The following is a 14,476-nucleotide window of genomic DNA, read 5'->3' as shown; positions in this document are numbered from 1 at the left end:
AAGTGCAATCGAATTATCTAAAAATGCTGTATATCACAAGCGGAGTAAACATATAGATATCGCGTGTCATTTTACTAGAGAGCTTGTAGAAAAGAAAGTAATAGCGGTTAAGTACTTAAGATCAGAATCAATGATTGCGGATATTTTAACTAAATCTCTACCGAGAGTTAAACATGTTAATTGCACTACTATGTTACATTTAGAATAAAACGTACAAGAGGTTTGTAAATGTGTAGCACACATCGATAGAGGGGGTGTTAGAATAGAAAGAGGATCTATGTGTGCTATGGTTGGTTATCACCAGATTTAGTAACCTACGGAAAGAGGGCAACACTAGATTTTCATATTCAATTCAGTTTTCTCATCTACTTTATGTTTTGCTCTATGTTCTTCTTCTGGTGGCGTCCGTCGCACGTACAAAGTTTGTTTCTCTCGCTTAATACGAATGATCATATTCTGTTCCTTTTGAGTTGTGTGACGTATAAAAATATATCTCATATTAATAGAAGTTCTGTGTGTGCTTGTGTCTCGAAACCCACGATCCCCAATATTTATAAAAAAAAGTTTCAAAAAGAACTTTTTAAAACCCTTGCATTTTTGCCATATATCCTATGGGGATGGGTTATGCGGCTACTTTTAAAGTGTGTGAGAGATATGTACAGAGCTCACGAAAAATTTATAAATTTTTATAAATAAGACGTAAAATAGCACAATAACTTATAAAATATGTTTATAACGTTTTATTAAGGAATAAGAATGATCAAATATATATTAAGTAATAAATAATAATTACAATCTTCCTACATATATTACAAATGTTATGACATGAGGTACACATTTTATGTAATACGTTTATTACATTTAGTAATAACACAATCCAATCTGCACTTTGTATGCTTTGGGCATAAATCCCGCTAAAAATGCCGTATATCTTAAATAGATAGGATATACAAGACAATAAACTAAACAAAGGATGCAAGAGCAAAGCATGCTTGTATTTTGTTACACAACATGCTTTACTATTCCTTTATATTTATGTATTATGAAATAACCACTAAGTCTTTTACACATCCTACAATAATCGTTTTATATAAACTATAATTTATGATGACCCTCTACAATTTATTACAGTGACATATCGATACAACTCACAATAATTTTATTAATACCAACAATAAAAACCTGAAATCATAACATAATACTAATATCTATAACATAAAGGCATATAACAGAGTAGTTGCCGAAAATTTATCCCCACTCCTTCTATTTTTTCTGACTTTTGCGGCGTATATTTTCGCGCGGCGTATATCTACCGGAGTTACCCTATCAAGGATCCATTGCTCGTAAGTAACATTATTACTGATGTCTCATGTTTTGAAGTATTATTTTCTATTATTTTGTTTGTAAAAAAAGTTTCTCATATTTTAGTAAAGTTATTACTTTTTATATATCTGCGTGCGTGTGTGTGTGTGTGTATGCAACAGAGCTTTGTACATAAAGTACGGGGAGAATTCTATTTCGCAAGAGGGGTCGAGTCTCTACGTAATGCTCATTCTTCACAGAAAAAAAGCAGGTGCCATAATTCGCGTACGACACCCAGTCTGCGAATCACGGCGTTGCTGGTGGACGTTAACCGTGGAGAAAGCAATTTGTCGGGTTTGGCTTAATGCAGCAGACCCCTCTTAGTGAAACAGGCTTAATAAGTGTGCGTTCAAGTGAGCGTGTACAGCCGGTCAACCTTATAAGGTGCAAATATATCTTGCATAATTCGTGCGAATCGCCAGTAAGTTACGTCTTACTAGTACTAACAAAGCACGGTTAAAGCCTTCGCGATAGGTGCTTTCCAATTATCTCGCTCAACGATGATAAATGTTTGTATCGATTAGCGTAATCTCTACTTGATTATGTCATATCTTTAAAAGTCACGATGTTAGGTACTATGTTACGCATAGTACCTAACATACCAACAAAATGACAAACAAAATAAGTAAAATTTATCTGAGAAAATATTATGGAATATATAAGTTTTTTTTAAATTTTTTATCTACAGAGAGAAAGGACATTTTGATAAAGTATTTAAAAATTTAGCTGGACATTTAAATAATAATTTTGTTGGACCGTCAAACTAATTAAAGAATATATAATTATTGAATGATCAAACTCTGTTAGATTTTTAAAACTTTTTGCAATATGACTTATTACGTTTCAGAATCTTCTATAATTATTTGAATAATCCAGCAAAATTATTTTTTGATCTGTATCTATAAGTCATGTAATTATTGGATTTAAGAAACACATGAAGACTACATTACGATACTCGCCTATTTCACCTAACACAAACTTAGGGGCTGCGCAGAATAAAAGGAACAGGGAACAGAGAATAGAGAATAAGAATTTCAACCTATATCAGAAATCATGTACTATGGAATACACACTGTTTATTGATTTTTTTTTAGTTGCGATATTTTTTTTTAGTTAGAATAATGTATAATAGTAATAATTTGTTATAGTAAGATACAATAATCCAGATATTTCAAGTTGCATATACTTATCATACATTAATTCATGTTAGTAGCAAATGAGTAAAGATTGCATATCTTGCATCAACTGATATTTACGCGTCATTATTAATTATTTGTTCATTAATAACCAGTCAATATTAATTACTACGCAACCTATGAAAGTATGAAGACTTCCATAATTGTTGGCGTCTTATTGCACCTGCGACTTGTAATTACTTTCTGCATACAACGTGGCGTCACGTTTCTGTCATCGAAGAACAACGCGGCTCGGAAAGACTGACGAAGCTATTGTCTAACGTCGACAAAAGTCCTGGCTATGTAATACGTTGTTTTCACTGCTTAACATGACAGAGCCTTTCTTTATAAGCCGGATTAGTACGTGCAAACGGAAAACTTGTGTCTTTGCTTTTCAACCCCATGACGTTTCCATATGCGTTTAACTGATCGCATGTTACGTAGTAAAAAAACTTGCAGTAACTCATTCGTTCGCCGTGGACGTATCATAAAACGTACCACTTTCCTTCTGGTATTAAGTATAACAATATGTAAGTACTACTTCATGCTACAATGGCATTGTAATGAAAACTTTGAGTGTTATATTTATCAATAAGAATAAGTTGAAGATTTCTCAGCCAGAAATGATTAAACCAATCGACGTCAATTACACTGGTCTATTAACATCGATTGATGTTAGTTTAATTAATATAATATAATTATACTGATTAAGACAATGATTTTGTAGAATGTATAATTTTTATTAATTCTCTCTCTCTCTCTTTCTTACTTACTTTTTGATGCTGATTTTAAAAATGAAATTAAAATTTATCCTAGAATTAAATTTTGTATTTAAAAAATTTTTTGTAACCAACATATTTCTTATTTATAAAATTTTTTAATGTATATTATTAAATTACCTTGCCTATAAATCTGCTAAATATAAACTTGAAATCAGTGTAAAAAATACTTAAGAGAAAAATTTTCGATTAAAAATTATCGATTACATTTCTAGCGAAGTTAGACACTATAATAAGATCACTTCGTAAAGGAGTCAATTAAATAAAAATTAAAAAAAAATATTATTTGGTTAGCATAACATTTTGCGGCACTTATTTTTGAAGGACAATTTTGTTATTTCTCAATTATTTGAAATCGTCAAAACAACGCTACCTTAATTCTACATTTTTTGAAGTATTCTTTTGAGATAGTAATCTAGACAATAGTAAGAGAATAAGATACAGAGATAACTTGTAAATTCTTTGGTATCTCTGAAAAAAATATCCTTAAAAGTATAAGAGAATATATAATGATATTATATTTCGTGATATTATATTTCATGAATTTGTGTGTGGAACGTATGTATAATTAAATAGAATCCAGTCTTGTGCCGCGCGATGAATCTTCTCGCCGCTGCCAAAAGGCAGAAGTTCGCGCTGATGATGATGGGCCGCATTATAATTGCATTACGTAAGCAGATCGGCGGTTGACCTCGCAAAATCGATTCTCTCCGGTTCGCGACGAGAAAAATAGGTGGGAGAAGAAAAAGGACAGCTGGGTATTTATCGTTATTACGAAAGGATGTGGGCTCATCTTGAAATTTACTGACCAATTTGGTATCACAGCGATCCGTTATTACATAATGAAAATACCACAATAAACGCTGGTGTCGACCGGTTACTTGGCTGCAGTTCAGCTGATCGACGCGAATACTGGAGAAACGAGAATATGGAAGATAAGAACGGTGCCTGTCCCGATAAATGCAAATAAACATCGGCACGTCGTTACGAACGCAAACGATATGAGTATGAAACAATATCGTCGTATCGTGAAAATCTTGATCTCGTATTCGTGTCTCGTTGACGAATGATTGTTTGATACTGATAGATAGTGATCGAGCGCTGTAATGATGGATCCTGAGATGTTTCGGATCGCTTTCTATATCGCGTAACACTATTTTGCATTTCTTTCGTAACAAGGGATTGTGTTTCGAGAATATTATATCATACTGATAACACGAATTCAGAAGTTGAAGTTTTTAATTAAAGTCAAAGAACGATTAAAAGTTGTATCACCCACATGAATTGTATTATACGTTATATGCTGTTAGACTAAAGCAGCAATGATAACCCTTGATCAAATAATATTTTGTAATTTTTAACAACTTCTATGTGTTAAAATATAAATTAATCCATTTTCCTGTGATTGGTTTCAAAGTAAACACTGCTTATATTAATACATCTAACAATTTGATCTAATTAAATACATTTAAATACAATTTATTGTGTTATAAAATGATGATTCCAAAATATCTTTAATCATTAGTTAAAAAGTACTTTCAAAATTTTTTAATCATACTCTTTTAACATTAAAAAGGAATTTTTTATTACGCAACATATTTCTTACAATTAATTTAAAGTATTATCAGCTTAACAGACAAATTCCAATGTACCATACTTAATGACAGTTTTATAAATTTCATTAATTAAGTCCTCTGACAATCGTGGAACGACGAAGCTCGAATTTTTTTTATTAATATACAGTCAGCGGATTTCCGAGGATGCTCTTACAAAACGCATATTTGAATGAACACGCGTTTATACATACAAGTATATAAATGCTAAACTAGTAACAAAATATTATAGAGGTGTGTGTTTATTTTTAGAAGGTCGACACCGAAACGGTCAAGTGACATCAAGAGTTCTCTCATTTTTACTTAGCGGACTATTGAAATAATGCCCACATTTCTATGTTAACACGTTACTTAATGTCAAGATATGATGTGACGACGAGTTATAAATATGACTGCGTCGAATTAATTTCAAAATTATCATAATTCGTTACAAGTTCCAAGAACTGAATTAATTCGTATTAGCGATGAGTCGTCAACTTGTTCATCAAACAGTTGCTTTCACTATCTATAACCTATACGAATTAATATTGATTCAATAGTTATTTGTAATAATATCGATATTATATCGTAATTCCAATAAAAATTTATAAATCTTATTTTAATACCTGATGCTTCTGTTCATAAAATAATTCATTTTTAAAGAAAGTAGCGCTAAAACTTTTTTTTTTACTTTACAATAAACGTGCAAAATCAATGAGATCAATTTTATAACACAAGAAACGAAATTTTGTTGAATTATTAAAAAATTTAGCTAGATACAGATTTTAAAATAATTTTGTTGAACCATTAAAATATTTACATAGAAAAAATTCAAGCATACTGAGCAATGCTGCAAAAAATTTTGTTATTCCATCTTGAGCTATATAATTATTTTGATAGTCCAATAAAATTATTTTTAATATCTAGCAAAATCTTTAAATATTTCAACAAAGTCATTATTTCCGTGGAAAAAATATTATGTTCGTTTTTTGCATAGCTTGTAACATATATCAACTCTAACAATTCTACGCTCAAATAAATCGTTTTGTGATGGCAATTATGACGATTGAACAAAGAAAAACGTGAAGATACCGAATCCTCGAACGTGACGAATCATCAACAGGATCATTCATCATTCTGTCAATGAACGATAATCTGGAGATTTAGAAGAAAATAATCTTGCGGTGAAAGATCTGTTTGCGTAACATGTCGAGCACATGCTTCGGCAGTAATTACGACATTTTTGCGGATCGCTAACGATACGCAGTCATTGACATTCATGCAGCGCATAAATCAGTGAAAGTTACGGTTGCGTTACAAAATGAGTAATTATTAATTAATACTATAATCGTAGATTACCATTTAAAATATATATTTATATAAGTAAACAACGTTATTATTTTCTACGATTCTTTAATTTGTACATGTAGTGTAACAGATTTAACTTCTTTAAATTATGTTATTTCAATCAATAGTAATAATTATAACGTATTATGTTACAGCTGTAGTTTTATTAATTTGTGTTTTAATATATATATGTATATTCTGAAGAGCTAAAAGATATATATAAATATGTAGTAAAAATTAATATTCTGAAAAGCTAAAAGATATATATATATGTGGTATATATTTAATTATATAAGAAACGTTGAGATATTTGTATAGTTATTGTAATATTACATTAATCGGAAATTATTGTAATATTTCTTACAACGTGAAAATCTTTCACGTGAGACTCGCGTGGCTTTCCAATTACATGTTTCCATTATCCCGTGTATACTGATGAATGTTGTAGATAAGTGTAATGTTTTTGCACCGTATGCATAATTGTGCCAATGACGTAAAGTTTGTCTTATTACGTAGGTATCTACTCTTCTCATTCATAATTTCTATGCACAAATAGCATAGATATAATTTTAAAATTACTTCATCACCAAATAAATCATACTGATTTTTATGACAATATAAAAATTTATTTACAGCTAAACGATAACACTAATTAATTATACGTACTTGAAGAATTATGCAAGTTTTAATCTGCGCCGATCTTTAACCCTCACTTGACTTGAGCAAGAATTTCAATTATCGCATCGCATCGGTGCTAAACTATTGCACGACAATTTCACTAATCCTGCTACTTGTCGATAGTTACTCGTTAACGTACAGGTTTTATTTAATCAACAGATTATATCGTGAAGGCTTGAATAGCTACCGATGAGATTTGTAGGATTATATTACATACACATATTATTGTAGTAGAAATTTATTATTTTTATATGTTCAAATTATAGAATTTGCATTGAGAAAAAAGTGTTTAGTATTTGTGATTGTAATCATATGGTAAAATAATTACGGGAGCGTTAGAAATTTTATTTTACTACTGTTATTGCTATAAATGTTAGTAATAATAATCATATTTATAATTCTATCAAAAAATATATAATAAAAATAACTATATAACTATAGGTATAAATTATAATTAATATAAATTATAAATTATACATAAAAATTATGATATTGCAACAATATTTTTTCTCAATGTAAAATTATAATTTTTATGATAATTTTTTAAAACATTAAATATTAAAATTTTTCCGTAATAAAAATCTAATTTTAAAATGAATTTTAAATTGAACATTTAGTTATTTAATTATCATTTTTCAAGTATCATGGATAACGAGCACAATGTTAGAGCATTGCATTCTGATGAAGCAGAAACACGAGATGAATGAAAAAAGTGAGAGTCAGCAAATGAAAGCGATTAAAATCGCCAAAGAACTACCGTCGATTCAAGTATCTTCCGTACTTTGTTCGGATTTACCTAATTTGCATAAGGCGTGCTAGGCCGTGAACCGGTGAGAGACTTGTGTAGATATCGTAACTGTGCCTTATTTGACGCTGAAGAAGAACGCGGTTGTATTACGCCATGAAATCCTCGAGATCTCTAATGGCACGCGAACCGAACAGTTTGATGGCGTGCGACTTTTTATGCGCATAAACCGCGCGATTGACCTTTACCGGACGAAAACTTATTTTGTTACATGATCATTCCCATTTTAATCTACACACTGGAAAAAGAGTCTGGTTGCATTAATTGGAATTTTGGTTAAAAATGGACAAATCAGAATTTTTTAAATTTATTATAATTCTAATTAAAATAATTAGAATTCTAATTGATATGCTTAGAATCTTTTTATTGTAGCTTATTTATTTTTAATCAGAAATATTTTTCATAATACACACTCAGAAAAAAATATAGCACCAGATAATACAATTGGAGAGTACTCTTCTACAAATAATAGTACAAATAAGGATAGAGATAATTTGTAATAAATGAGTCTAAAAGATTAGTCTAAGAAATTTGACAAATCAATTAATTGCTGAAGGCTGTAAAATATTGCAGTATTAACAAAATCTAAAAAGTATAGTAGTTTTAAATAATTTTGTCAGAATATTTTACAAATTGTAGAAAACATATGTATAATTATTGTAAAGCAGTTTATTTTTTATGTTTAAAGTAAAGTAAACAAATTGTATTACAGTGATTATAAGCTATATGATAAAAGAAACAAAACATTACTACAAATTAATGTTATAGTTGTTTTTAATATTAAGAATATTATTTTATACAGCACTACAATAATGCAACAAATTTTAACTAAATTTTATAATATAATTTTATAAACAGTGTGTAACAAGTTACTCTTAATGTATTATAATTATTTCAAATGTTGTAGAAAAATGTTTTATTTTTTATTAATAAAATTTATTTGTGTGTTTGTTTCACAGAGTCACAATTTTTGTGTTTGCAGGTGACAAAATAAATTTGCTACAAAATTGTAGCTAATCTGTGTATTTTTTATTTTCCATTATGTTACAATTTATAGTTACTCAACTGATTGTATTAGTTTTTTCCGAGACATTTTTCTCGGTGCATATTAAGTAAGAAATAACTCGATTTTGATGGAATTTAAAGAAATTTAGATATTAATGATATTATATAAATCGATGGATAAATTATCTTTCAGCTATTGACTGTAATTTTGTATCTGCATTATTGATGTGGATTCGCTATAGAATTCATTTTCTATTCTGAGGAAAATTTTGTTTGAATGAAAATGAATGAATCACAGAAGATTCTGATATATCAGTTAGAATTTTGATTATCTCAACTAGAATTAAAATAAATTTAACTTAAAAATTCAGAGATTTATCTACTTTCAACTAGATTTCCAATTAATACAATCAGATCTTTTTTCCAATACATCTAACTCAATTCACTAGTTTGTGAATTTATATATCTTGAAAAAGAAAAGGTTAATAATAACGTTTTTTTATGTTAGAATGCTTTCAGCAATCACGAAACAGATAATAATCTAAAATGATTTTTATGTTAATAAATGTGAACAAGTTAGTGGATTAGGTGAATGGTGTTCTATGGAAATTTCATATATTAAGATTGTTCCATGTAAAGAGAATGTAAGATTTGTACTTAATGAACTTCTAAATAAAACCTTTTGAAATATACTTGAGAAACATTTCCACAATTCTTTTTTATTTATTTGGAATTTAATACAAAATATAAACAGTTTTAATTAGTATATTGAGTACAACTTCTGAGAATGAACGAACTAGCATATTTTTGATCATATCAGCCGAAATTCTGCAGATCATCATAATTAGACATTTGGTTATTTCACGATTAAAATTCTAATGGATTAAACATAGAAAACTCCAATTTATCTATTTCCTACCAGATTTCTACACTCAAGACTTTTTTTAATATGTGTATACAAATAGTCAAACTTTCAAATTATTATATACAAGAATTCATAGATCAACTAATAACGATAAAATTTAGACAAAGTGCTTTGAGATTTTACTTTATCACTGTTTTTTTTAATTTAAAAAAATAACAAAGTTCTAAATTCTTAAAAATTATTAAAATCTATTGTATTAGTCGAAATTTTCTGTCTGACTACTGCATTTTTTTTTACTTGCACATGATAATTTCATTATATTTTTTTTATAAAAAAGGGGAATTTTTATTACAAGAAATTTTAAAAACTAAAAAAATTATTTAAAAATGTCGAATTTCAAATTAAGGGACAATAACTCTTGACATTTATAACCTGCTGTCTTGCTATATTCTGCGAGAAGACTGGGTTTATGTGTAAATATCAAACGACAAGCTCATCGACGAAAACGCTCTTTTACAGAAAGGAAAGTGCATACGACGAATGTAACGCTCATATGAATCGAAAATCGAAGGCGCCAGGACAACCGGGTGTTCTCGCCATTGTCACAAGAATACATGCGGAATAAATTATCTTCGTTGCATCTTTGCTGTCGCTTCAATACTTTCTACGGCGAATGTTTTACGTATCACAGCACGACGAAAAAGAAAACTGAAGAATTTAAATATATGCAGAATGTCTCATAAAAAGATATAGTATGTATGTAACAATACAGTGAGAATTGACAATATTTTTAAAAATTCGTAATTTTTTCCTGTAAAAATTGTTAGAATTTAATATTAAAAGCTAACATCATCCGAAATAAAAAACTTTCAATTAAATCTTATAAAGCAACAAATAATAGAATTTTACGTTTTAAGAGAAAGAATTAATTAAAAATTTAATTAACAAAAAATAGTAAATATTTATTAAATATAAGAATTTAGAATGTCATTTCACATAAATTTTCTCATTAAATTATACATATACGATCGATATTTTCTTTTTCTTTAATTTTGGTTTATCACTTTTTTAAATATTTAAATATGGCAACGAGATCATCACTTTTGTTTTTGTGTTTTTATCTGTCACAAGATGCAACATTATCGCGACGTTTTGCACGAGAATGTAAGGATTCTTAAGAACTTCAGAATGGCATGATCATTGAATTGAAAGATCAATGAACGGTGAAGGCTACCGTGTAAAGTTCAATTTTTCAATTTCTATTCTCAAGTAGCAGTTATAATCTTCCACCAGTTTTCTTCACTGTATCTCACTTCTCCAGAACACTTGCCGATGAGAAACGGACCTGCAACCCGCAACCCCTTTGCGCGTCGAATACACCATCCCTCCCCGTTCGTACCTATTTTTCCTCACATCACTTTTTCGTCCACGATTTATGATACACTGCTACTTACCATGGCTAGATCGCTGCGCTGATCACCGATGATGACCAAAACAAAACGGACACTTCAAAACGAACACATACCTCACTCGGGAGAGCGCGAACGTCCCCGGGAGGTGACTTCTTCGTTTGCGAACGACCAAGAGCATTTATAGGATTTACCTGATTGGCTGGTGGGGAGGACGAACGTTCGGTCCATGATGATTATTGCCAAGCATGAGATGTCCGCGGGAGGATGCTGTAATTCTTCTACTTCCACGCATATACACAGGTGGGGGTTGGACTGGAAAGGTAGAGGGAGAGAAAGAGCCGGAGAAAGACAAAAAAGGATAGAGGGGAAGAAAAACAAAGAGAGAGAGAGAGAGAGAGAGAGAGAGAAAGTGAGAGTGAGCATCTCATAAGAAGGACGGAGTCATCGGCGGTATTCCAAAGGTCTGACAGAACGAACGATGGATGCTGAATGGCAATAGCCGAAGGACTCCGTATTCGTCCCTGATCCAAGAGCGTATCGGCGAACGTCCGGAGATGATTTCGAGAGACTCAAGGACGTGTATGTGATCAAAAAAAGAAATTCCGATATCGCGTTTGTGGTGCCGACTGGTGCATCTGCATTTTTCGTGGGCGGTAAAAAAAGCATGAATTTGACAGCAGCAAGATGAAGAATATTTGCTGCCAAAATGAGCTCCGCGATGTCCTTATTCTGATAAAAGATGCAAACAGTCGTGTATGTGAAAGAGTATACGTAAGTTCGATGTTAATAATACTGAATAACAAATTTTGATCAACATTCTGTTTTTCAATAAGTAGTAGGTATTTCTTGTAAAAGTTTTAACGCTAAAAAAGGATATACTTTTCAAAAATTCTATTCTCTTGAATTTTAAAAGCTTTGCTTTGAATTACTTATTATATGTAATAACGCAAGTTATAATATATATATATAACACATATGTAGCTATAATTTAAATATTTTTTATAATATATGAAAATAAATGTGGTAATATGAAGCCCCTTTATTTTCTTATGTGCAATTTTAAATAATATAATAATGAAATTTATTGACATTCAATATAAAAAAAATTACACTGATTTACAAAATTTCTTTGCAGCATCTCAATGATGATTTTTATATACTTTTATTTTATTATTCTGTAATAAAATAAAACAGAAGAGTTGTCACCTTCTTACGCGTAGCGCTTGATTGAAGGACCTATTAAAATTTGCGTTGCCTCAAACGTTTTATTAATACAAACTTTATCATTAAATAAATAAAAATGATGAATCAAAATAAATCAAGTTGTACTTGATCGAATGTCATCGAACCACATAATCGGTTACAACATTTCCACTTCTCTGTATTCTTCTCTACAGAAAGACAAGGACATTGAAATTTCTACACACCGTGATCTACCAAAATAGAGTTAACGTACGCATATCGTCTAAATATCAATAGGACCAAGTTTCGTTTTATATTGCTTCGCTATGTAATTAATGGAAGGGTCGCATGGATATATCTGTAATTACATGCCGTAGCTAATGCGACGATAAACTTCACGGTTCCGTTATGCAACATTCTTTTTTGCACGTTTTTGAAGTCTAGTGTAATTCAAAGTAGCGATAAATATCGCCTTGACAGTAAACGATTGGATGGTCTTGGAAGATTGTAACATACTTTTGCTATCGTAAATGTCTACCGTGCGTATGTCTGTCAAAGGCCGATCTCTATTGATTCTAGCTGATATAACGTAATGTAGGAGTCGGTGTATACGTCCGATCGAATTTAATTGCCGTCGTAAAGCGAGGGTGATGAGCGTTTGCGTTTCACTGGACTGTATTTACAGTTTGTGGATTTTGATATTGTTGACATTTTAATATTGCGCAAGAATATTATAGACTGCGCGTGATGTAAGACTAATCGATTTATGACCGTCGACGAAAGCTGTCGGTAGTATTTTGATATTCATCTGTTAATTTCTCTCATCGTAAAGGCTATAACCTGTAACTGCTGTCAGTTATGGCCTAAAAATTATTTGATAAGATAGCTTTACTAATTTACAATTTTATAAAATTTAACTTGATGCCAGTTGTTGACATCATTTCTTTTGTACGGAAAAAAATCACATATCACTTAAGTTATGTGTTATTTTAATATTGTCTTATCAGGTAACGTAAATGTAATTTTTTTTATTCGGTATTATATACACTTAATTTTGTGTTTTGAATCGGACGGGTAGGGCATTCTCTGACCTCGATCCTCTGATATCACTCTTTTGGATTTTTTTTTCGGATTATTAAAATCATAATTTTCTCTACCAAAGTATCAAATGTAAATGCTTTATGCAATCAAATAGTGACCGCCATTGGCCGACCATAAAATAATGATATGCTGCAACTTACTTGGTGTGAAGTGGAATACCGGTTCGACATCTTTCGTGCTACTAAAGATGCTTGGAAGGAAATTTTTGTAAAAAATTTTTTTAGTTGTCTTTACAACAAAAAAGTTAAAAATATGTATACGTGTGTTTATTTTTATTTCTTATAATTTTAAATTAAAAATACTGAAGGTTCATTATTTACAATATATATTGCTTTCTTTTCCAAATATTTCTATTTTTATTTGATATCTACTTTTTAATTTCTACAATAAGATATCTATGCGTAAATAAAAAATATGTCATTGTATGTCATTAAATGTATATACTTAATATGTGTAATTTCCCGATATTTCATAATAAAATTATGTAAATGTAAAAATTTTCATACAATTTAATTCATTTATTGTATATTCATTAATATAATTTTTTCAGTTAATTTTATTTGATCTTATGTGATAAATCACGGGTGGCGTGCATCCGAATGCAAGAGGCGCGTTTCATATAACAACGACTTTTCATTAATGCGGGGAAAAAGTGGCGAAAAAAGCCGACAGACTTTTCATTGCGCAAGGAAGAGGCGCATTAATGTTTCTTCTTGAGTCATGTAAACTCGTCATCGGGCTCGAGATGCTTAGACACAATGATGCTCGAACGATCATCAGCGGGTCATCGCAAACATTACGCGAGCTTGCATTACGCGTGGCTATGCACCAGCTACCGTGAAGTCCGATAAAAGTTTAGTGCTAGTGGCGCAAGTACTTTGAATAAGTGCCTGAGTTATTTGCTAACGGGAATAGTACTCGTATAGAGAAATCTTCAATCTGTACGCTCTTTGCATTTGTTTCAAGGTGGTAGTCACTCGCGGTGTCAGAAAATTATATAAATTATTCGGTCATTAAACATATTATTTTTGCAAAGAATAATTTTCGTTCAGAATATACTAAATAGTTTTTTAAATATACTAGAATTCTTTTATTACACACACATACATATACGTATTATATTATATTGTATAAAAATTTGAATGGACTATATGGAATGCATCCCCCAAATGG

General features: G+C 30.4%; 1 protein-coding gene across 1 annotated transcript in view; it reads right to left on the bottom strand.

The window, feature by feature from the left end:
* LOC108779193 (proline-rich extensin-like protein EPR1) overlaps positions 1 to 13,473 on the bottom strand; it is a 24,840-nt gene extending 11,367 nt beyond the window's left edge. Inside the window, exons 1-2 of the mRNA XM_018546559.1 lie at positions 13,444 to 13,473; positions 11,489 to 11,749 (exon numbers count right to left, since the gene is read on the bottom strand). Of these exons, the coding sequence (XP_018402061.1) occupies positions 11,489 to 11,749; positions 13,444 to 13,473 (291 nt within the window). The remainder of the gene's footprint in view (positions 1 to 11,488; positions 11,750 to 13,443) is intronic.
* Between the last annotated feature and the right edge of the window lie 1,003 nt (positions 13,474 to 14,476).

The sequence above is a fragment of the Cyphomyrmex costatus genome, unplaced genomic scaffold (assembly GCF_001594065.2).
Source record: "Cyphomyrmex costatus isolate MS0001 unplaced genomic scaffold, Ccosl1.0 scaffold565, whole genome shotgun sequence".
Lineage (NCBI taxonomy): Eukaryota > Metazoa > Arthropoda > Insecta > Hymenoptera > Formicidae > Cyphomyrmex > Cyphomyrmex costatus.
Note: the sequence above shows the minus strand (reverse complement) of the source record. Positions and strands in the feature narration are given on the sequence as shown.